Below are 22619 nucleotides of genomic sequence, written 5' to 3'. Positions count from 1 at the left end.
AAAATAAGATTGTATGAGTGGTACTTCCTTTATCTTTTGTAACTTTGCTACGTGCATTATTATAAACTTCTATTTTTGTATAAATACCTTTTTAGTAATTTCTACTATTACTTTTTACATTTTAAGCTTATAAACACTTGCTGTAACAAAAAAAAAAAAAGATTACAAGGATAAATTGAAATATGATCATTAGTTTATTACATTAATAACTATATTTTTTGATGGGGAGTGGGTGGATGGGGGTCGGGTAGGAAACAAAAAAGAGATCAATTAAAAAATATGACAAGATCGTCCATATTATATCTGAAATGGAAAAATATTAATCTGAATACCAATAAATTACAAGTATTCAAAATCTATAAAAATGAAGAACACATTAAGACAGTAAAGCAACTTGTAAATATGATAACATTTTTATTTTTCTAGTTTTTCATAATGAGATGACAATTATCATATGTTTATGGCTTTCTCTTTGTTCCACATTATCTGCTTACGTGCAGATTTTGCAAACCCTCCTAGATTTTTAAAATCAGTTTTAAAATATGTAAAATACAAAAAAATTATGCAGGCTGATATTGGTAATTACAATGTGTACACGCACAATTGAGAAGCATTTGAAATATTTATTGTGTAACATAAAAAAAAAACAAGAAAGAAAGAAAAATATAAATAGCTATAGAAGTTTATTTTTATTGTATAAAATATTTAACTCTAATAGATAATTACTGTAAGCGAAAATTAATTAATAGCTATCTTTTGTGTGTTCTTCTACAGTATATGTTTAAAGTTTTTATTTTTATATTTGTACGTGTGCACTTGTCAATTTATCAGCACATATGCTCGAAGCACAAGTTTAACATTTACATTGCTTTAAAACAATAAGAAAATTTCGTATATGTAAAAACTGGCAATTTATATTTCGTGCCAGAGTCAGACCAGAAAAAAAAACTAAGTTATTGAGTGTGTATGTGTGTGTGTGTGTATATAACTATATATATGTATCCTTTGAAATGTTGTAAATGGAGTATACTTGTGTAACAAAACAAATCTTTTCAATTCTATCTCATATTATTTATAACAGTATTACCTGCAAATACTGAATAGAAAAAAAAACTGAATAGACAATAAATAGAACAAATACAAAATTATCTATACAATTTCTAGTATCTATTTTTTTTTTTTTATTTATTATAAGAAATTCTAATAAAGTCATTTGATGTGTTATAGTATTACAAATTTCTGTTCTATAGGAAAATTTATTTTTGTTACTATAATCAAAAAAGTAAGTGCATTGTATAATATAAAATAAGGAAAATGCTCAGCCTGCATTATGCAGAAAGGGTCGCGGCATCCACAGTATTATATTTTCTGTGCTACATTTTAGATTTACAGTCTTAGTAAATTACTATAATGTGCATCTACACTTCATGTTCACCTCATCACCGCTACTATATGGTTTTATTATTCATATATTCAAATTGCATGCTTACTCCTATGAATACATCTGTATGTGTTTTACAGGTTCGTGTATACAATGCCTTTGACGAATATGAATAATTCGACACAACACATTAGGTTGGCTTGGCTTGCATTACACATGTTTATTTACCAGAAGCATCATGTTATATCTATTAGTAAAAAGATCGTCAGTTTTTTTCACAAGCAATTAACTTTCAATCTAACTTTTTGAATGTATGAGTTTATCCAGTATAAAGTGCGTGTTTCACTTAGAAGTATGATAGGACTGATGCAGAAGTACCAAATTTTACTGAATCGTTAGAAACATTTCTATTATATTCATGCAAATTATAACTCTAAACAGCTTTAAAGTTAATAAAATTCCAAAATTTAAATAAAACCAAAATTTAGATATGTTTAAAATATGCTTCACGTTTAGAAAAAAAATAATCAAATTAGAGAATACAATACAGTTTTATAATAAGAATATGTATTTATATGTGTTGCCTATTAGACAAAAATGTTTAAATAAAATAATAGATAATAGAATAAGATAATAGAAACGATGTTATGAAATACTACATGGCACAATCACTGTTGCATCAATCCTATTTTATTATTATTATTATTATTATTATTATTATTATTATTATTTTCTTTTTTTTTCCAGTAGAACAATTTATGCTCCTTTCATACAATCAATTGTGATATTCTCTTAATTAAAAACTATGTCCATTTGACTTTATTCTTTGAAACCTTAAATGATATTATTATCTAGATATAGTATGCTCAATGAATATATTGCTCATACAATTTTTATTAAATTAATATTCATCAAAGGTTCCAAAGCAATATTAAACATATGCATTTTGTTCGCACTACCTATTATGATTTATTTTACTTTATATTTCTCGATAATAAAAATACAAGCAGTATAATGATGGTTGAAAAACTCAATGTTGCAGGTGAATTTACTTGGTATGTGTATACATTATTGTATTCCTTATGTGTACAATGAATGTTGTGTCTATATGTGGCATGGAACTTGCTCGCATTGAACAAGCATGTATTTTATCTCTTGAAGAGACACCACAAAGAAAGAACAGGTCATATACTGATACTGATGTTGTATCATAAATTATGTTCTGTGGTATCTCTATAAAGCCAGATATTCATTCCCCTACCTTGGCAACTACCTCCTTAAAATTGAACTTTTTATAGGAAGTAATCTGGTGTCCGCCTAGTGACATGTGGTTCTCCACGTCTTGGTGCTGGATCAAATTGAAGGCTAAAATACAATGATAATAAGTTAGTAACATATTAAAGACTACTATTGAACATTATATTAAAATGTGATATTTACAATGAATACTTCAAAGCATCATCTAGTTCCATAATTGCAGCTTGATTGCCACAACGATAGCAATAATTAGGAGCAGAGAAAATAGTTACAACATTACGATCATGACACCTGCAATTTCAAATGTATAATTAAAGAAATGGCATAATTAAATCAATTGTCAATTCAAAAATAATATTACAAATTGAGTCAAATATATCGGCAAGTATATTTACCAATTATATCCTTCCATAACCAATTGATGAGCTCTTGATACCAATGTGAGACCATTTGAATGATTAAATGTTTCTGATATATCTTGACCAAATGTATATCCTGCTCCTCGAGGAGAAATACCCCATCCTCCTCTGTCATCGGGATCTGACCATAGCAAATCACACATTGGACCCTGCAAATAACACAATCAAGAGTTTTTATATACGTGTGACTTGTTCTATTACAACTGAACTATTAACTATTAACTAAACTATGTTATATATACCTCATGTGGGACCTCTTGAAGACGATCTAAAGCTCTTATGTGATCTAAGGTATCAATTGAAGGTGATAGTCCACCATGTAAACAAAATATTTGACCGTCAACCAATGCAGTTAGTGGTAAGTAATCAAATAAATCCGTAAAAAACTTCCATACATTGGCATTTCCATATTTACGTAAGCATTCATCATAGAATCCATATACTTGTGTAATTTGTCTAGATTCATGATTACCACGCAAAATTGTTATTCTTTCACGATATCTCACCTGTAGAAATAATATTATATTTTGAATAAATTTGATAAGATAATTATTATATAAAATTTTGACTTCTATACCTTTAATGCAACAAGCAAAGTAACTGTTTCAACAGAGTAGTAGCCACGATCAACATAATCACCCATAAATAGGTAATTTGTGTCTGGAGATTTACCTCCTATTCTAAATAATTCCATTAAGTCATGGAATTGCCCATGTACATCGCCACACACAGTTACTGGACATTTTACTTCTTGTACGTTTGATTCTTTAGCTAAGATCTCTTTTGCCTAAATATATAAAGAAATTTGATTTTAATATATATATGACGTGTTTAGATAACGAACATGATTCATAAATAAGCATTTTAATCAATATGTTTCAATTTCATTTTGACTTCAATTAGAACATATAATTAGATTTTTCTAATTATTATTTATAATATATATATATATATACATATATATATATATATATATATAATGTATAAATATATGTATTTTATATATATTATATACTTAAATATTCGTAAACCTTTTTATATTTTGTAATATCCAAATTTATATTATCTAAAAAAACAGATCAATTTAATTATGCATTATTGATATTACTTCTGAAATGTAAAAAACTACTTGTAAAGCCTTACAATTCAACAATATATCCATATGATTTTTATGGTGTCATTTTTATTTTAAGAATTTAAAAAATTTTATTTAAAAGGGAACATAATTATTGCAATGATATTGTCATTTGTTTCGAAGAGTAATAAAATTTTAATTTTTATAAGAACAAAATTTGAAACTACTTTAAGCGATAGCAAAAGCTCTTGATCATGGCTATTAAATTTGTCAAAGAATACAAGTTGTGAAGACAAAAATTTATTTTGCTAACACGTCAAAATATTAAATAATATTAGTCTCATCGAAAATAAAAAAAAAAAAAAAAAAAAAAAAAAGAAAAAAAAACAATTTTGAATACACGTATGACACATCCTTATCATCTACCATAGTGAGGCAATTTGCAGTAACTATGTTACTTATCGTTTCCGATTTTGAAACATTTAATAATTTTTATATATAAAATATAAAGAAGAAGTATAAAATTATAAAAGTATAAGAAAAATGAACCGGCTTTTTTACGAACAACATAAATGGCACTAAGTACCTTGTCGCATAGAGTTTTCACTTGGCTTTCTGTCAGTTGTTTGCAGTCATTTAACTGTTCTATCCACTGATCAAGTTCTTTCAGTGACGCCTTTTCCTCCATTTTATAGATTTACACAATATCCGAAAAATATAATACACTTTTAGCACATATAATATAACGCTAAATAAGCTTATCCGTAAACTAAATCATTCGGTTTGACTACAAAAGCTTCTCAATACAAATATTCCTATCGAGCACACACTCACAAAATGGCCGAGCACGAATGCTGATGGTGACGTCATATACGATTCATATGTGCCCCTACTAACTCTATCTTCTCTATCTTCTTTCCAAAACTAAATGGACCAATCAACGTCACTTGATAAATAATTCTTACCAATAGAATTTAAGGTTTGCCGTTGATTTAACTTTCGCTACATAAGTACAAGCATTATTAAATCATATTAATAACAGTAAAAATATTATTTACAGATTTTCGAAATAAAATCTAATCTATACATTTATAAAAATATAATATATTAATAATTGATCTATTATACGTGTGCAATCCTTATTTATTAGTTATTACATATTCAAATATTTGTTGATTCTTGCGTTAAATTTTAAATATCGAATGTTATCGATATAATAAGTTTATTTGACTTTGTCATTTAAAATAATTTTTTATAGAATTTAATATACATTGATATTCATTATTATTTTAAATTACAATAATGTTTATTAATATAATAATGAGGACACATAATCAGAGTTGTCGTTGTAAAAGCTTTTTATGTACGAATTGTATAACGTACTTCATATTTAACCATTCGAAAAGGTAATCATTTAACGATAATTCTTATATTAAATTACGTATCGATAGGTATAACATTTGTATTATTTTATCTAAAATCTGTACGTTATGCAAAACTTACGTGTGAGTTGATGTTTTGAAAAATCAATACTTCATTTATACTTACAATAAATTTAATTCGTTTTATATCATTTCAATTTTATACATTTTATCTGGGAAAGAATAACAGACATTATAACGAGACAAAAAAGTATTTGATTAAAAGATACCATTAATTTATTTTTAATGTCATTATTTGTTATGTTATTCATAAAAGTAACAATACATTTATATGCTGACAATACATTTATATCATCGGTAATAAAATAATTAAAGAATTTACTTTAAACATCAAATAAAGAGTTACATTTAAGTGCTAGATATATTTACTTATTATATATATATACTTATATATATATACACATATATTCATGGAATCATTTTATGAGGTTAATCATAAAAATATATGAAAGCTTACTTATGTATCATATAAAAGAAAAGTTGCTTTATGCAAGATTTTATATAAAGCTAAATTGACAGATGTGAATATTTCTATGATATCAATAATATTACATTTATTACTTTTTATTTTGGGAGATTAATTATCTCCTAGAAAAATATTAAATCAAAAAGTGCAAGATCATTAACAGAATATTTGTGACATTAATGTTATTTATCTTTTTAAGTTATTTCCCTTCTATAACATTTCAGAATTATACTTTTTATCTACAAAGTGTTGCATCTAGTTGTACGAGCCAAGGTAACAATAATTTGATTTTTCGTCTATAATTTGAATCTTTTGAAACAGGATTTTTTTCTAAGTACACAGTTTGTAACTTCTTGTTAGCTACTAAGCTCTCCACGGTTATCCAGTCTTCAATCTCATTGTTATTTACCTGTAAATTCATTTCAAAATTAAACAAATGGATCATGTAGATGAATATTAGTAATTATCTATATCAATTCTTACCCAAAATTCCTCCAAATTTTGAAGATGTTGAATATTCTGTATTTTTTTAATTTTATTGTTTGTCAGATCCAAAGTCGTCAAATTTGGACAATTTTCTAAGCCTTCTATACATGTTATTCCATTTTCAGATAAATATAATTGATCCAATTTTGTTAATTCTCCTAAATTTTCAATTTTTGTTATACGATTACTTTGCAGACTTAGCAATTGAAGATTTTGTAAGCTTTCTAGATTTTGTATTTTAGAGATTTTATTTTTGCCAAGAAATAAATTTATTAAATTTGATAAATCATCTAAATTTACAATCTCTCGTATTTTATTATCACCTAATTCCAGGGTGGTAAGATTTTTTAAATGTGCAAGATTTTCAATATATACAATTTTATTTGACGATAAGAATAATTTATGTAAATTCAATAAATTATTTAATCCTTCAATTTTTTTGATACGATTAAAAGAAAGATCCAAAAGCCTAAAAAATGTAATAATTGATTCAATTGAAAATGAAAAAAAATGATACTTTCTAATGAAAATATGATATGACATTAAATCAACTTACTCAAGATTCACAAGAGCATCCAAATTTTCTATTATAGTAATTTGATTATCTCTAAGCTCTAATTCAACTAAAGTAGAAAGAGTATCAAGGTTTTCAATTTTCTTGATTAAATTCCATGTAAAACATAACTTTCGCGTTTTAGTTAATGGTTCCAAGTTCTCTAGTTTTGTAAGCCTTGAATGATTGAAATCTAATTCCTAAAATAATATATTGTTTATTATTATATTATTTATATATATATGTATATATATATATATAAAAGTATATATAAATGTATATATATATAAAAGTATATATAAATGTATATATATATAAAAGTATATATAAATGTATATATATATATAAAAGTATATATAAATGTATATATATATATAAAAGTATATATATATATATGCTTTGTTTCTTTTACTGTTTGTTCAAATACACACTTCGCTATCAGGATCTATAATCAGAATCTTTTCTGTCTCTTCGTTCTCTGCATCATCATCTTGTTGTTCCATTTCAACCGAGCCTTCACTCCTGTCTTCTTCTAAAAAATATACTTTATAATATAACCTAAAATATACTATATTTGTAATAAAATTGTCCGTTATTAAAGTAAAATTTACCATTGTTAGCCATTCTCGATTTTTTTTATGAATGCAATAATATGTTTTTTTTCTTATGACAGATAAAATACGTTTGTTTAATTATAAACTGAATGATCTTTCAGCATTAGCTTCGCAACTTCATAAGATTGAAACAGAAAGTGGAAAATAATTCACTAGATCGTGAAGTAGGTTTATACACTAGTTATTCTGTAACAAGTGCAAACACAAAAAGATTACAACAATTAAACAAGTAATATATTTGAACACATTGTAATTAAAGTATTGTTTTTAAAGTTTATTAAAAACAATAATATCAAAAGTAAGCAATTGTAAACGTCGACTTTTTAATGATCAATTGGACATATTGTGCAAAACTTACCGTCGATTCTATTAAAAAAATATTATCAAGCTTTCTATGAATTTTAATCTCATGATTATAATTTATTACTAATTATTTATGGGAAATATTGGCTAAGAAATGGTCTAATGATCATAAATTTAAAATAAGATTAAATATCCAGCAATACGATTAAGGTATTTATATATTAATTTCGATTAATAGAATTATTATATATTAGACTACTATATAATATATAGTTATATATAAATTACATATGTATACGTAACCAATAAAAGCTTTCCAAATTAATTGTTGCAATTGATATTCGAAAGATGGTAATCATGAGTAGTGGTATTTTTAAGCATTCTTAATCGAAGCTTCGATGTGTCGAGTCGTGAATTCATTGTTGTCCAATTTCGCTAGAAAGTTACATTTTTGACAATTTTTATGCAGTTAAACCTTGAAAAAAAACTCAATCACGTTGTTTTATTTTACTTTATTTTATTTCATTTTATTTTATTTTATTTTATTTTTTTTTAACTTTGTTCTCTCATTTCTAATTATTACGAATGATTTAGAAGTTTGTGTAGATTATCTGACGATTGTGCTTGTTCTTTGCATGCAGGGTGTCTATTCACGGCGATTCCATAGCAAATGGACATTTGCATATTGCAGTTATGTGCTTCCATTGTGAAAACATAATTGTTTTATGGTGATAATATGTCAAAATCAAACATAAGGAAGATAACAGTTGACCCTACGAAATGTAATACTGACTCTCGTCGACCCAGTGTGTTCGAAAGGTTGGGGACCAAACCAGCAGTGACAGCAACAAGTCAAAATACATCTGATTACTGCAGGAATTGGGCATTGAATGGCAGCTGTTCATACGGGAAAAATTGCAAGCAAGTACACGTTTCATGTATTCTCTATGAAGGAAGAAGATTAAAAAATCTATATTGGTGTGCAATGATCAAGGTGCTGCTGTATTGTTCTTAGATATCTCTTGCAGCTTCTATCTCTTCTGCATCGTATTTAAAAACATTTATAACTTCAAATGGAAAATCAACATCAGCGACATAGAACAAATATAATTTCTTTTTCTTTCGCTTCATGAATAGGTATGCAAACACTCACACACTGATAAGTCCATCCAAGCGCGCGAAGAAGGATAATGCAATTTCAAATACTACAGGGGTAAGTAGTACATCATTATGATATCATTATGAAATCATTATCGTATTGATCTTATTTTACTTCATTGTCGTCTTGAATTTTTCAGTCATTTCTGGTCACTTTTGTCATTTTTCTTTTTTTTTTTTTTTCTTTTTTAGCTTGTTGAGGACCCATTTAAACGACTAACTTCTAAAATTGTAAAGAAACCATCGCATAGTCCTGATTTGAATTTAGAAGAGTGGAATCAAACAGATTTAGAATACGAAGACGAGAAAGTTTTAGAAAGGCGTCGGCAGCTTCTGCAACGAGAATTAGAAATACAAATGAAGAAAGATAAAGAAGTTCATGGCAAAGAAAAAGTTAGACAGAAAAAAAAAGCAATGAGTTCATCCTCAAGTTCGCATACCTCGAGCACGTCTAGTAGTAGCAGCAGTTCTAGCAGTGAAGATTCGTCGTCGAGTTCTACATCGGATTCGCGGAAAAAAGTTAAAAAAATGAAACTGAAGCGACATCATAGTGCTTCTACGGACTATGATGAAGAAAAGGAAAGAAGAAGGAAGTAAGTCTTTAATCATTTACATTTTGTCATATAATATCAAGTATTTTGTCAAATAATTTCAGGTAGATCTATTATACATATAATTTCCATGTTATTAATGTCTTTAAATTAATGTAGACTGAAGATAAAAAGGCTTGGGACAAAAAATGAAAAACCTGTGACTAAGAAAAAGCGTAAAATCGATGCAAGTTCTATAAAAAAAGATATTTCTGTAAGAGCAAATAAAAAGTGTGCATCAACGTCTTCCTCTTCGAGAAAACATTCAACTGGTAGTCGTGTCAGATCTCCTACGGTACAGGTTTCTACATCGGCAGTTGCATCGACTCCTCCAACGTTATTGGGATCATCGGTGTCGGTAGCTCATCACCTACCTTCCAATAAAGCAAGAGAAAGAAATAGAAGTGATTCGCCTAAAACGATAAAAGGTAGAGAATCGGAGAAGGATGATAGACATTATAAAAAGTTGAGAGATACGGATGATGTGCCATCTAAAGAAAATATTAAGAACAAGTCGTTTGAAAAGTTAAAAGAACAAGACAAAGAGAAAAATCGGACGCTCGATGAAAAAATGAAAACTGACGATAGATTGAAGGCAAAATGTAAGGAAAAGGATGTCAGATCAAGAACCCCATCGATTTCGGAGAGAACGAAGCATCAGTATAATAAGGAAACTGTATCTACGAAGTCACGACGTAGCCGTACGCCGGAAAAACCATCAAGATCAAAGCGAGAAGTAACACCGTCAAGAAATCAGGAGAGACTTTCATCTTCAAGCAGATCAAGAGATGTGGAAAAGAAGGATCGTGAGAATCATAAGAATGACAAAAATAAGGATAGAGAAGAAATTAGAAAAAGCGAACAAGGAAAGCAAAGGCAATCTTCCAGCCAAGACGAGGCACACCGTAAGAATGTTACTAAAGATTTCGACGAGAAATCGTATTTGAATGACAAAGCGCGACAAAAAAGCAGGGAATGTCGTGATAAAGATCATGCGAGAGATGAACGAAATCATACGAGATTTAGCCGTGATCAACGTGATCCTCAGCGCGATAAAGAAAAGGATGATAACCAGGAGCGTTGCCGAGAGAGACAGAGGGATAGAGATCGTGAACGTGACAGAGAACGGGAACGGGAACGCGATCGGGATCGTGAAAGAGATCGCGAACGAGAACGCGAGAGGGATCGTGAGAGGGATCGAGATCGGGATAGGGACCGTGATAGAGATAAGGAATCTATCAAAACAAGAGATAGGGATGTTTCATCTTTGGTGCCATCGGCGTCAATAAGTCTAACAGCGGAGAAAAATTCACGGTATGGCCGAGATAAAGAACGGATCGCGGGTAAAGAAAGCGCGTATGAAAAAGCTAGCACGCGTGATCGTAGAAGCGACAGGGAACGAGAACGATCCGAGACGAAAGCTCTTAACGAACGCGATAGAACTTCATCTCAGCGCTTTGATACGAGATACGATAGAAATGGTGCCGATAAAGATGCATTAAATCGCAAAGCTACCAATTCACCGAGGGATCGCGTTGATCGATTTCCACGTGAAAGATCGTTAGATAAAGTTCCTCTTCTTGAGAAAACTGTACATCCACCGTCGACGGCGTCGTCTGCACCATTGTTACCACCGGTCCCTTCGTCCGCAACTTCGTCTTCATCGGCAGTAGCAATAACACCTGCTTTATCTGTTTCGCGCGATCACTTGATCGATAGAGTGGACACGGCGCATTACGAAAGAGATCGACATCGAAGATTTAGTACAAGGTACGAACGTGGACATGGCTCCGAACACGATAGGAAGGAATCAAGGGTTACGCCAACTAAATTAGATCGTGTGGTAGAAAGGAGAGATGCTAGCCCACGACGAGCAATTGAAATTGAAAGAAGCTTTAACAGAAATTATGGAAGACTCGGTGCGGATCATTGGGAGGATCAGGAAGAATCTAATCCACATTTAGATTATCGAGATCATCATGCACACGAAGACGATAGAAGAAAAATAATTGATGGTAGAAGATACGATAGCCCGTTCGACGAAAGACGAGGGATTCGCGAGGAAAGATCGAGAGATTCGAGATATGTTGTACAAACTGGCGATAGATCCTCATTCGACGATCATCGTCATCATCATCATCATCACAGACATCCCATTTATAGTGGAGATAAATTACGTACCGGTAGTACCGCATTAAGGTACTTTTCATTTATTTTCCATACTAATTATATATAATAGAATTAAATAGGATAAATATTTGTTGGTATATAAAATTTTCATTATAGAGACGAAGCTGTGCCCAATGACGATTGGGAGGCACATCATCGAGAAGTTGAACATGGCCGAGATAGATCTTACACAGCCGTTGATTGGGAGGAGAGAGAATGGAGAGCAAGAGCACTCTGGGGTAGTAGGGACAGTCTTCCACGTTCGGAGGCTCACGATGATGAATGGGCCCAGCGATATGAAAATTCTTTGTCTGATTGGAAAGCTAATGAAAATCGAAAATGGGATAATCAACCCGTACATATTCGAGGTCACTACAGAAACGAACGATCTAAAGAAGTTGAATTAGGAGAATCAACATCGCACAAGTATTATAATGTTTTATTTGGGTGTCTGTGTGCGTGTGCGTGTGCGTGAGCGTGTACGTGTGCGTGTGCGTGTACGTGTACGTGTGCGTGTGTATGGAAGCACGCGCGCTCTTAAATCATAATAACAATTAACATTTAATGTCTTCTTTAATTATGTTACAGTAAAAGACGTCCGTATGCGAATCCAGAAATCAGGGAAGAATGTCCAGTTCATACCTCTAAACAAGCGTCTCTCTATGGTAGCATGAAGGAAGAGCCAATTAATAAGAAATTAATGGAACTTGCTGAAGGCAGGTTACACACAAATCGGGAGAAATCCGTAGAAATATATCAGAAAAAAAATACACCAAGGGAGAAATCTGAAGTGAAGGAAACGCATTTACCTGAACCGAAACGTTCTTGCATTGAAGAATCTTTACAAACTCTACATACAGAAAGTGATCTCAGTGACATTAGCGATGATCCTGATGATATTCTGAATATGGAGGAAGAAGTTACGGTATGTGATTAATTTGTGTATAAATTACATCTAATAATAGAATAAATTAATATTCATGTATTTCTTTTCTTTTTTTTCTTTTTCTTTTTTTCTTTTTCTTTGCATTCAGGATGCTGAATCAAACAAATTACGATTAATTAAAAAGACCCCTGAGACTGTGCAGAAAGAACAGCAATCTGTCATTCAAGAAACAGCTCAGCCATCACCTAAAGAATCCATAGAAGATACTGTATTCAATGCAAAAGGAAAAGATAATACTGTTACTATGGCATTTAGGTAATGAAACGATTTCGCGAAAATCTTATACGAGCTTAAATTTGTGAAATTAATGAATCATTAATAGTCATACGAATTTATTCTCCAGAAATATGGATGACGAAAATATGGAAACAATGGACTTTGAAGAAATATCTGATGGCGAATTAGAAGAGGATATTAAAACAAGTGGTAAAGGTTTAGGTGATGCGTTGGGTGTTGACTGGGAAAGCTTTGTAAAAGAAATGCAACCACGTCGGCCTCTGTCTTCTGGGCAACATAATGCAGAAAATCGTTGGCAGTGTAAAGCAATTTTTCACAGAATTGGTATATCTTTCAAATATGCTGGTGAAGATACTATTAATAAATTCTCTCAAAAATACGGGAAAGAAGGTCAGTTATGTAAAAAGCTTTAAACTCATATAAATAATATATTTCTGTGCATAATCATACTGTTTTCATATTCTTTAAATAGATCATACTGATTTATTCTTGGATAATGTAGCATTAGTTCACACGGCATTAACCAGAAATGAATTCTTACGTAATCTTAGTAACAATCTATTGCCGTCCATGGATGATTTAGTATATAGGTAAGAAAAATATATGCATGAATTATATAAAATATTTGTACAATTGTTTATACGCGCACACACATACACACGTATGTACTTAATTTTTTTATGATTTCTTTTGCAGACATGAAAATACAACTAATGACGACTTGGAATATGATATAGATGCTCTAAAGCCATGTACAACATTATACGAAACAGCAAAGTGTTTGTTACAGCAAGTAATTTGAAACATTCTACTATTTGCTGATTATAACTCTTATTGTAAATTTGTATCACTTATACTTTTTCATGCGCAACGTGGAAATACACGCATGTATCATTGTTTATTAATCGGACTCAGTATTAATAAGCATTGTGCAATGAGCATTAAGCAATAAGCTTGCGATGAAAAAAATTCCTTACACAAACAGACAATATAGGAAACTAGACAGAGAATAAATTTTACAAAGTTAAGAAATGGAAATGTGCTTAAGAAATGTCAAATATGCTGATAAAAATGTATTGATGTAAAAAAATGTCTAGCTGTATTATCGCTGGAACTGTAATTTTGAAAATCTATTATCTGTTTCTATAGTCTGCTGTAACATGTATCGTTATGTGCAAAAAATTGGATTGATATCACAAAGAAATATAACAAGGCCTGATTGAATATATTAATGTCACACATGTATACAGATTTTTATGAATATGAAAAATTCCTTCACCATTTATTTAACTCGATGTAATAATAAGATCGTTGATATGTCGTATATCAAAAAAATTGAAGTAATATATTTTCCTATTTAATTTAATAACAATATAATAAGATATAAGAATAATGTGTCTTTCTTATGTTTCAGTTAGAACATAGTCTGCTACTAAAAGTAGAATTGCTCTCTAGTAAAAGAATCGTGGATTATTCGAATTGTTCGAAGTAATGCATACTTTCATATATAAATATCAGGAGTTACCGTTTAAGAAAGTTGTTGCCACAACGTCGTTTTGAAAAATATTAATAACTTCGTTTAAGAGCGATTCGTTATCTTCGATGTTCATCTAATAAATGAACTATAATCAGTCACCAAATGAAATGATAAGATTATAATATCATAAATTGACGTACCTTTTTAAAAAGTATCAATCTTTCTTCTTTAAAATCGTTTCTTCCTTGAAAGCGTCGTAATTGTTCCTTGGCGGTACAGTACAATTCATAGAGAAGTAAGCCTCAAATTTTGAAAAACATTATGTAAATTTATCTCTCCTGTTTACAGTTTGTATTATTTGTATTATTTAATGTTATACTTTATTACCTCTTTTTCTACATTGTCCACAGCCCAAGATATTTAAAATTGATAACAAGTCTGTGCAGAAGGAAGATTTAATTGCCAGTTCGGCATCTGTTAAATCTAAATTAATATAAATATGTTGAACTCCTTCATATTGAAGAATACCAAAGTTATATTACATTATATTATGTGACTTGATTATTTAGGAAGCATATATGTAAAATATCATCATACCTTCCCATAATAGATGTTCAGTTTTACCAAAATAAGAAATGATACTATACTTAATATCTGCCATTAGATAATTGGATGGTGGAACTAAGACCGAAAGTTCTTTCTGTAAAAATTTTAACATTTCCCGGGGAGGTTTGGATATATTTTCTTGTAATATAGCCGATAAACCAGAACGTATCGAATGAATCTAGAAATAGATAAACGAGCATTATCGCGTACAATTTCTAAAGCGTAAAAAGGTAATTCTTATATAATCCAAACTGATATAATACGTTAGTTGAAAGAATAAACGAACTTGTCTTGATTTAATAATAGTTTCGCATCTGTTACACATCCAAACGGATTCGTTGTTAAGAGGTTCACAAGGTAATAAAATACCAGAACAATAATCAGCTGCACAGTATAGTGCACTTAAAAATGATCCACATTCCTGAAGGTATAAAGACAATATTTTAATATTTTATATATTACGCGACAATATTTCAAAAATCTATTTACCGTAGGATCCTTGCATCTATTACATCTGCAAGAGAAATTCTTAGTAACGCTTAAAACCTGTCTTCTTAATGTGGTATCCCAAAAGAGATCGATATAAGTCATTGTAATTTCTTCCCCCGCGGAAATGGAACGGACAGCTATGACATAAAGCTGTTGCTGCGAATCATAATGATGCCTTGTATTAGGTACGCAGGCATGATTTAGCAACGCTCCCATAGGATAAAGGCCGCGCAAACTCGTACAATGATCTTTATCTTGTACGACAATCGTTTCGAATGAATTTGTATTAAAAATTCCACTGACCATCATCATGAAATCAATTTCTTTGACTTCTGGAGCATTTTTTACGTTACTCCGAAGTAATGTGGCCTTAAAAAAAAAAACAAAAAAAGAAAAAGAAAAAAAATACAATTTCTTTTTACATTTCTTAGAAAGAGGAAAAGGATTATTTCAATTATCGAATGCATAATAAATATCGAATATAAATAAGTAGATGTCTTTCTACAATGATTTTCACTATTATTCTTTTTTATTTTGCTATTACTGGAATTACAAAAGTGAATGGAATTAATATAAGGATGATTTTAATTTAATTTCAGATTAAATGATACGACTTGCCTTTCTTAACAATATACAATACGTTTGTTATACTCATATTGTCATACCTCACAATCATTATTCAAGTTTTGATGACATTGGAATATAGCCAAGACATCGCGTTGCTCATCATCAAGCGAAATCGCTCTTACTGCCAAAAGTGCACGTAATAAATCCATAGACCAAGTCGAACCGCAAGTTGGCCCTAATTTTCTCAAATATTCACACTCATGTTCCATGTGTTTCTTTGAATCCTCGCATATTTGAGAACATATAGGAAGACCGCATCCGCGATCGCAAGGGAAAAGAGGACATTCGTTTTTGTAACAAGATACGCATAATGGCAAATACTTTTCGGAATTTCGTGGTGATATTAAGAGAGCATTGTCTACAAATATTAATTCTCCTGCCTCGATATCACGAGTTGCAAATAGTCCACGGCCTTCGAAAGATGAATAACCGACGGTCCAGGCCTGTGATTCATCGGACAATAATGCATGTCTTTTTAAATGATTTTTCAAGACGATCTCTGTCTTCTTCGGTTCCATGACACTCATGATACGAACTTTGAAAAAGGTTGAAAAAAATGAATAAACAATTCGAGTCACGGTTCTTACTCGAAGGTATAAACTTCTCGTCTGTGCATGATATCTTTATACACTGCGTATATTACAACATTGCGTTCTTACATAATATATCTGTTCGTATATGTCGTAAATGTTGTATATGTACATGAACTATTTCATCTTTTTCAGGGGTGCAATGAAACTAAAATCTATATCGCGTTTAGTGTGATATAACGATTATCATCATTAAATCACACATCTGACAAAAGTTATTGGAATTCTATATATACATATATATATATATATATATAGATTTTAATATGAGAGCGAGTTATGCTATTTTAATATAAAAGCTCCAATTTCGTTTTCCTATAATTACTGAATTATATTAAATACCTAATAGGTGCAAGAGACTTTTCCGAGATCGCGCTCTTTGTATTCATTGGAATATGTATGCATAATTGATCGACCTTTATAAAAATGAGAATAGATATGCGAATAAACGATAGTTCTTGATTCAACATGTCGATTCTCTATATGAATAAAGGGAAAAGAGAAGATGATATAATTTTGTACTCGTGTTAAACGTAATTAATTATAAATTAATACTTCTCGGGTTAATAAAAAAAAAAAAAAACGATTGTACATCGACAAGATTATCCTTACGCAGGCGTAAGCAATAAGTCGAAAACCTTGTGTAGCTTCACTGTTGCTAAGGCTACCGTTGGTAGCCGGTCAACGGCAGCAAATGGATCGGATGTATCAATGTCTAGTAAACATACTTTTAGTATAGAATTTACATTTGTGCCAAGAGCACCACAAAAGGTTTTCATTTTTGAACATTTCTTCCTTTCATCAATTCATTTGATAATAGATATGGGAAGGTAATTCAAAGAAAAAAAGAAATATAAGGATGCATATGAATAAGGGTCATCGACCTAATTAATTTCACGTTGTCCTACAGGTGGGTACATGTTGGAAAGAAATCAAATGATTTTTACGGGATCGTAATAGTCTTAGCAACTGTATGCATGACAACATTGGTGACAGGCGAATCATTGATACAATCAAACTGCAGCATCGATCCCTGTATGTATGGAATTTGTTTGGATAACGACAACAGGTACTTTCTATTTTGATAAATTAAATATCATCACACTTTTTATCATAACGATGATCTTTGATTTTTTATTGTAAATAGTAGTTCTTATTCGTGTTACTGTATCGATGGATATACCGGTATTAATTGCGAAATTAATTGGGACGATTGTTGGTCAAATCCTTGTCTCAACGGTGGACTATGTACGGATGCTGTGGCAGCTTACAATTGTACTTGTTCCGAAGGTTTCATAGGTACATATTTTAATTATTGCAATTCATTTTATCACGTATATTTATTACAGTATATTCAGGTAAAATATTTACAGGAATAAATTGTGAGCAAAAGTATAGCGAATGTGCGAATCAACCTTGTCTCAACAATGGTACCTGCCTCGATTACGATGGATTTATATGTCAATGTCCTGATGGATACTCAGGTAAGAGTGACCTCACCTCAAATGGACCATTCTTTTTTACAGACATCAACACTATAAAATTATTTATTATTAGGTGATTATTGTGAAATCGATGCTTCGGTCTGTAATGATACGATTTGTAAAAATTACGGAGAGTGCATCGAAGGACCAGGATTCTCTTTCTTTTGTCGATGTCCAGCAGGTGAATTTTTACAGTACGTACACGTGCGTACGTTTAAATAAATTATCTTCATTTCGTCATTTTACAGGATGGACTGGTCGATTATGTGATGAAGATATTGATGAATGCGTTACTTCGCCGTGCAAAAATGGTGGGCTTTGTATAAATGTTCCAGCTACTTACACGTGCGCTTGTTTATTCGGTAATCCTTTTTCAGAAATATCAAATTGATCTCTCTTTCGAAGAGATATGAAAAGGAATAAAAGTATTATGCACTTTTTAATAGGTTTTACCGGCAAAGATTGTGACAAAGTTATTTTACCGTGTGATCAAAATTTTTGTCAAAACGGCGCAGTGTGTTTATTAGAAGACAATAAATCCGTTTGTTACTGTGTACCTGATTATCACGGAACACTGTGCGAACTCAAATATGACGATTGCGAGTCAAAGTCAGTAAATTGCGAAAATGGTGGCACTTGTATCGATGGAATCAATAGTTACACCTGTGCTTGTCCTCCTGATTATAGCGGAATGATTTGCGAAGAGTACATTATCTCATCGACATCAGCATCAACACCGTTTATGACAAAAGGCTCGATAGAAGTAAATATTAGTAGCGTTAAGTCAATCGATACGTCTTCATCGGAATCTACACCTACGTCTATGTTATTCACATCTACCAGTTCTTCAAGTCTGTACCCTTATCCCATCACCAGCATGTTATCAACGACAGTTTCTAAAACTATCGATCATTATACAAAATGGTATCCATCGATAGAAACAACATCAGCTATGCAGACAGATCGGAACGTAGTCCCGACTAGTACAGAAAATGTCTCATTTTTTACTGAGACATCATTGATTTTTGTACAAATGTCAACTAAAAAGGATGCTTCAGAAACTCATACCGTATCAGAAGCAAGGATTACCGAGGAAGAAACAATTCCTACCACATCTGAGATTTCCGTACCAATAACAGAACCTATCAGTTATCATAACTTCACGGATGGTACAAGAACATCGGACATTGATCAGGATAATATTACGGAATCATTTTCATCAATGTCAATTTCATCGACTCATCAACAAACGAGTAAAGAAATAAATAGTACGCCATCGTATACAACAAGTACAATTGGGTGAGGAAATATTTCCGATATGTTTCGAAGAAAATTAACTCTGATATTTGTGTAAATACAATTATTTTCCGCAGATATTATCCGACAGTAGAAGTGACTGATTTCAAGGATATTAAAAATGATACAACTACCCGATCCAGCCGCTTATTTACTGATGCTACAACGGCATCATCTATTTTAGATACTGATAATTTTTTGGGAAATACAACTTTAATAGAAACTATTTTTACGACGGAACCGCCGACCGTTTCCACGATTTCGGAGGAAGAATTGTCATCCACGTTAACGTCAACGTACGTTATTACACCTAAGAGTTCAACGACGCAATCTCGGGAACACAGCACTACTATAAGTACAATTGTAAATGCAACTGAAACTACAGTCAATCTTGATCTAGAAAATAGTACATTACATACAAAATACGATCAAGTATCCATTGCGACGGAACAATCGTCAACGAGCATTGAATGCAATGAAAATTCTTGTGTAACCGGAACCAATATGCCGTCTGCTCGCAATGTATCGGACGTAAGTATTGAATGTTATAAGACGAATTGTTTTATCTTATAGCTGTTATATTTACTTATTGTTTGCGCTTATAGTGCAATTGTACGGAACACGAGGAAGAATGTAAAAGTATTAAAAGCGCGGCCTTTAATGGAAAGTCATATGCAAGACAGAGTATTAATATTAACATCAATAATGATACTATGAATCTTCGAATTTATGTAAAACTTCGAACCCGTTTCAAAAATGGTATAATATTTCATGTATATTTCGACGATGAACGTTATGCTTTAATATATTTAGAAAGTAGTATATTGAAATTTCAATTTTCGTGCGGTTTGGAAACGATGTTACTTGGCGAGATTGATTCCGCCATTAATAATGGATTTGAAGCGGAGATCGATATGAGGTAGAATTTTAGAAATCGATTTATCGTTACTTATATAAGACAAACAAAAATTGCATAAAATTTCATTATTTTCTTTCAGATTTGAATATTATATTATGAATAAAACTGATAAATGTTCCGCTAGATTGTTAGTAAATGGTACTACAGCTGTAAGTGGTGAACAAATGTTATCATTACGGGAAAAGTTTCCACATCGTGCTACATTAAATTTAGGTGGCATACCATTGGCGTTTTCCCATTATTTTCCTCGTGTAGCCATGGGATTTATTGGTTGCATGAACTCATTGATGGTACTAGATATAAATATACGATTACATTTATTATTTGCGCAAAGTGAGAAATGCTTGTGTGTTCTATATTTATAAATTGATGATTTTATAATTGAAGGTAAATGGTATACAGAAAAATTTTATTCATGATTCTACTGAGACATTTCAAATTGAAGAATGTACGTCATTCTTTTGTTTATCAAATCCATGTCAAAACTTTGGAGCGTGTGAAGAAACAAATGGTGTTGTTCGTTGTCATTGCGTTGCCGGGTTAGTATAGTTTCAGTTTGTACGTTTATCATAATCTTCATGTTTAAATATTAAACGAAATGTTTCAATATTACGTGAATAATTTATTCACGTAATCCAACAGTTATACAGGGACATTATGCGAACGTTCAATATGCGACGAGAATCCTTGTTCGCTAGGTGCGACCTGTATAAGTTCACCCGGAACTGGTTTTATTTGCATTTGTCCAATTGGAACTCATGGACTTTTTTGTGAAGAAGGTGATATGAAATATAACTAAAAATTATATTGTAATCTGCTTTTAATTACCTCTGTAATTTCACTTTTTACCAAATATTTTTCAGATACCATTGTTATACGTCCATCCTTTTCAAGTCTGGTACCAGGCTTCTCATCATATATTGCTTATGGTGTTTCAAATTCAATAAAGGACACTATGGAACTTAAAATGAAACTCATTCCACATACTTTAGATCAAATATCTCTCATAGCTTATTTAGGACAAAGTGGTTCGCGTCAAGAAATATCAGATCATCTCTCTATAACGTATGTACGTGGTTATATTATGTTAACCTGGGATCTTGGTTCAGGTAAATCGGTATTAACAATTAACAACGGCACCGGAGCATATGCTCCTATTAGTGCGATTATCATTCATTTGTGCAGTGATATTTATCTAGGCGTACGCAGAATCTTCACAAAAACACCCCTAGCTTCTGTATCGGCTGCAGCAGCACCAGGAATAAAAAGTCATAATCCACATACATTACATATTGGAAGAAAAGGGAGAGATGCGTGGCTTGCCATTGATGGTACAGATAATGTTACCGGGCAAGCAGCTGGCGTTATGTCTCAACTTGACGTGTCTCCTATACTTTACATCGGTTTGCATCTTATTCTTCGTAAAATCTGATCTTTTAATTTATACATATTTCAATTCTTTCCTAGATCGTACCATTTGACATTTTGTAAGTATTTTATAGGAGGTCACAAATCAAAAAATTTTGAAATGCTACCACATGATCTACCTTTACACACTGGTTTCTCTGGATGTATATTTGATATCGAATTGCGTACGAAGGATACGGTCTTCCCTGTAACCAGTTCTAGTCCAGCCACTGGACGTGGCGTAGGAGAATGCCACCGTAACGAATGTATTCGTCATTCCTGCAAAAATGGTGCAGTATGCTTGAATCATGGTTCTACATATAGGTATCTACTACCTTCTGTAAAAATTATTTTCTTTAATATTTCATCGTTTACCATGAATTACATAATCTATTTTTTAGTTGCATATGCACAAAGGATTGGACAGGTCCGGATTGTTCTGTAGCAGTGGAAAAACGTTTTTCTAGTAATTTATCAACCTGTCATATATCAAATCAATAAATAATTACAGAATGCCATATAAAAAATCGAACATATTACTATTCTTCATATTTTATTAAATTATTACAAACCTTGTTGATATATTAAATTAAATAATCAATAATTTGATATTCCACAGGAAGGAATA

General features: G+C 31.2%; 5 protein-coding genes across 18 annotated transcripts; 2 read left to right on the top strand and 3 right to left on the bottom strand.

Annotated features, from left to right (window-relative positions):
* Positions 1-2: 2 nt before the first annotated feature.
* On the bottom strand, positions 3-4991 carry mts (protein phosphatase 2 catalytic subunit mts). 2 transcript variants are annotated; one of them, XM_035882813.2, is made up of 7 exons: positions 4719-4991; positions 3635-3844; positions 3300-3563; positions 3034-3206; positions 2822-2929; positions 2643-2746; positions 3-140 (listed from the first exon to the last, which is right to left on the bottom strand). In XM_035882813.2, the coding sequence occupies exons 1-6, from the start codon at positions 4818-4820 to the stop codon at positions 2674-2676; spliced, it is 930 nt and encodes a 309-aa protein (XP_035738706.1). In that variant the 5' UTR covers positions 4821-4991; the 3' UTR covers positions 3-140; positions 2643-2673. The 2 variants fall into 2 exon arrangements, with proteins under 2 accessions (XP_035738706.1, XP_035738705.1); XM_035882812.2 differs by lacking the exon at positions 3-140 and having other exon boundaries at positions 259-2746; positions 4719-4827.
* Positions 4992-5986: 995 nt separating this feature from the next.
* Positions 5987-7872, bottom strand: LOC118448886 (uncharacterized). Of its 3 annotated transcripts, none has more exons than XM_085660789.1 (5): positions 7691-7872; positions 7511-7623; positions 7083-7279; positions 6524-6995; positions 5987-6449 (listed from the first exon to the last, which is right to left on the bottom strand). In XM_085660789.1, the coding sequence occupies exons 1-5, from the start codon at positions 7701-7703 to the stop codon at positions 6276-6278; spliced, it is 969 nt and encodes a 322-aa protein (XP_085516915.1). In that variant the 5' UTR covers positions 7704-7872; the 3' UTR covers positions 5987-6275. The 3 variants fall into 3 exon arrangements, with proteins under 3 accessions (XP_085516915.1, XP_035738693.1, XP_035738692.1); XM_035882800.2 differs by having other exon boundaries at positions 5988-6449; positions 7511-7608; positions 7691-7870; XM_035882799.2 differs by having other exon boundaries at positions 5995-6449; positions 7511-7611; positions 7691-7865.
* Positions 7873-8053: 181 nt separating this feature from the next.
* LOC118448837 (uncharacterized) lies at positions 8054-14324 on the top strand. Of its 3 annotated transcripts, none has more exons than XM_035882638.2 (11): positions 8054-8206; positions 8638-8917; positions 9134-9209; positions 9347-9747; positions 9865-11943; positions 12031-12339; positions 12502-12838; positions 12948-13114; positions 13203-13486; positions 13569-13686; positions 13793-14324. In XM_035882638.2, the coding sequence occupies exons 2-11, from the start codon at positions 8733-8735 to the stop codon at positions 13896-13898; spliced, it is 4062 nt and encodes a 1353-aa protein (XP_035738531.2). In that variant the 5' UTR covers positions 8054-8206; positions 8638-8732; the 3' UTR covers positions 13899-14324. The 3 variants fall into 3 exon arrangements, with proteins under 3 accessions (XP_035738531.2, XP_035738528.2, XP_035738529.2); XM_035882635.2 differs by lacking the exon at positions 8054-8206 and adding an exon at positions 8385-8492; XM_035882636.2 differs by lacking the exon at positions 8054-8206 and adding an exon at positions 8387-8438.
* Positions 14325-14422: 98 nt separating this feature from the next.
* On the bottom strand, positions 14423-16914 carry LOC118448866 (SET domain-containing protein SmydA-8). 2 transcript variants are annotated; one of them, XM_035882735.2, is made up of 7 exons: positions 16334-16914; positions 15669-16037; positions 15466-15600; positions 15171-15357; positions 14961-15056; positions 14774-14874; positions 14423-14706 (listed from the first exon to the last, which is right to left on the bottom strand). In XM_035882735.2, exons 1-7 carry the CDS (start codon positions 16820-16822, stop codon positions 14611-14613), a joined length of 1473 nt encoding a protein of 490 aa, XP_035738628.2. In that variant the 5' UTR covers positions 16823-16914; the 3' UTR covers positions 14423-14610. The 2 variants fall into 2 exon arrangements, with proteins under 2 accessions (XP_035738628.2, XP_085516914.1); XM_085660788.1 differs by having other exon boundaries at positions 15669-15824.
* eys (eyes shut) lies at positions 15326-22611 on the top strand. 8 transcript variants are annotated; one of them, XM_035882660.2, is made up of 16 exons: positions 17313-17715; positions 17796-17954; positions 18036-18184; positions 18259-18369; positions 18443-18550; positions 18618-18731; positions 18816-19668; positions 19743-20196; positions 20271-20584; positions 20664-20874; positions 20972-21123; positions 21227-21363; positions 21448-21693; positions 21784-21987; positions 22087-22315; positions 22393-22611. In XM_035882660.2, exons 1-16 carry the CDS (start codon positions 17597-17599, stop codon positions 22490-22492), a joined length of 3660 nt encoding a protein of 1219 aa, XP_035738553.2. In that variant the 5' UTR covers positions 17313-17596; the 3' UTR covers positions 22493-22611. The 8 variants fall into 8 exon arrangements, with proteins under 8 accessions (XP_085516913.1, XP_035738553.2, XP_035738550.2 ...); XM_035882657.2 differs by having other exon boundaries at positions 18033-18184; XM_085660786.1 differs by having other exon boundaries at positions 18033-18184; positions 22087-22611.
* The last annotated feature ends 8 nt before the right edge of the window (positions 22612-22619 follow it).

The sequence above is a fragment of the Vespa mandarinia genome, chromosome 12 (assembly GCF_050613455.1).
Source record: "Vespa mandarinia isolate Hongniang chromosome 12, ASM5061345v1, whole genome shotgun sequence".
NCBI classification, from domain to species: Eukaryota; Metazoa; Arthropoda; class Insecta; order Hymenoptera; family Vespidae; genus Vespa; species Vespa mandarinia.
The sequence above is the reverse complement of the archived record's forward strand: the minus strand, read 5'-3'. Positions and strand labels throughout refer to the sequence as shown.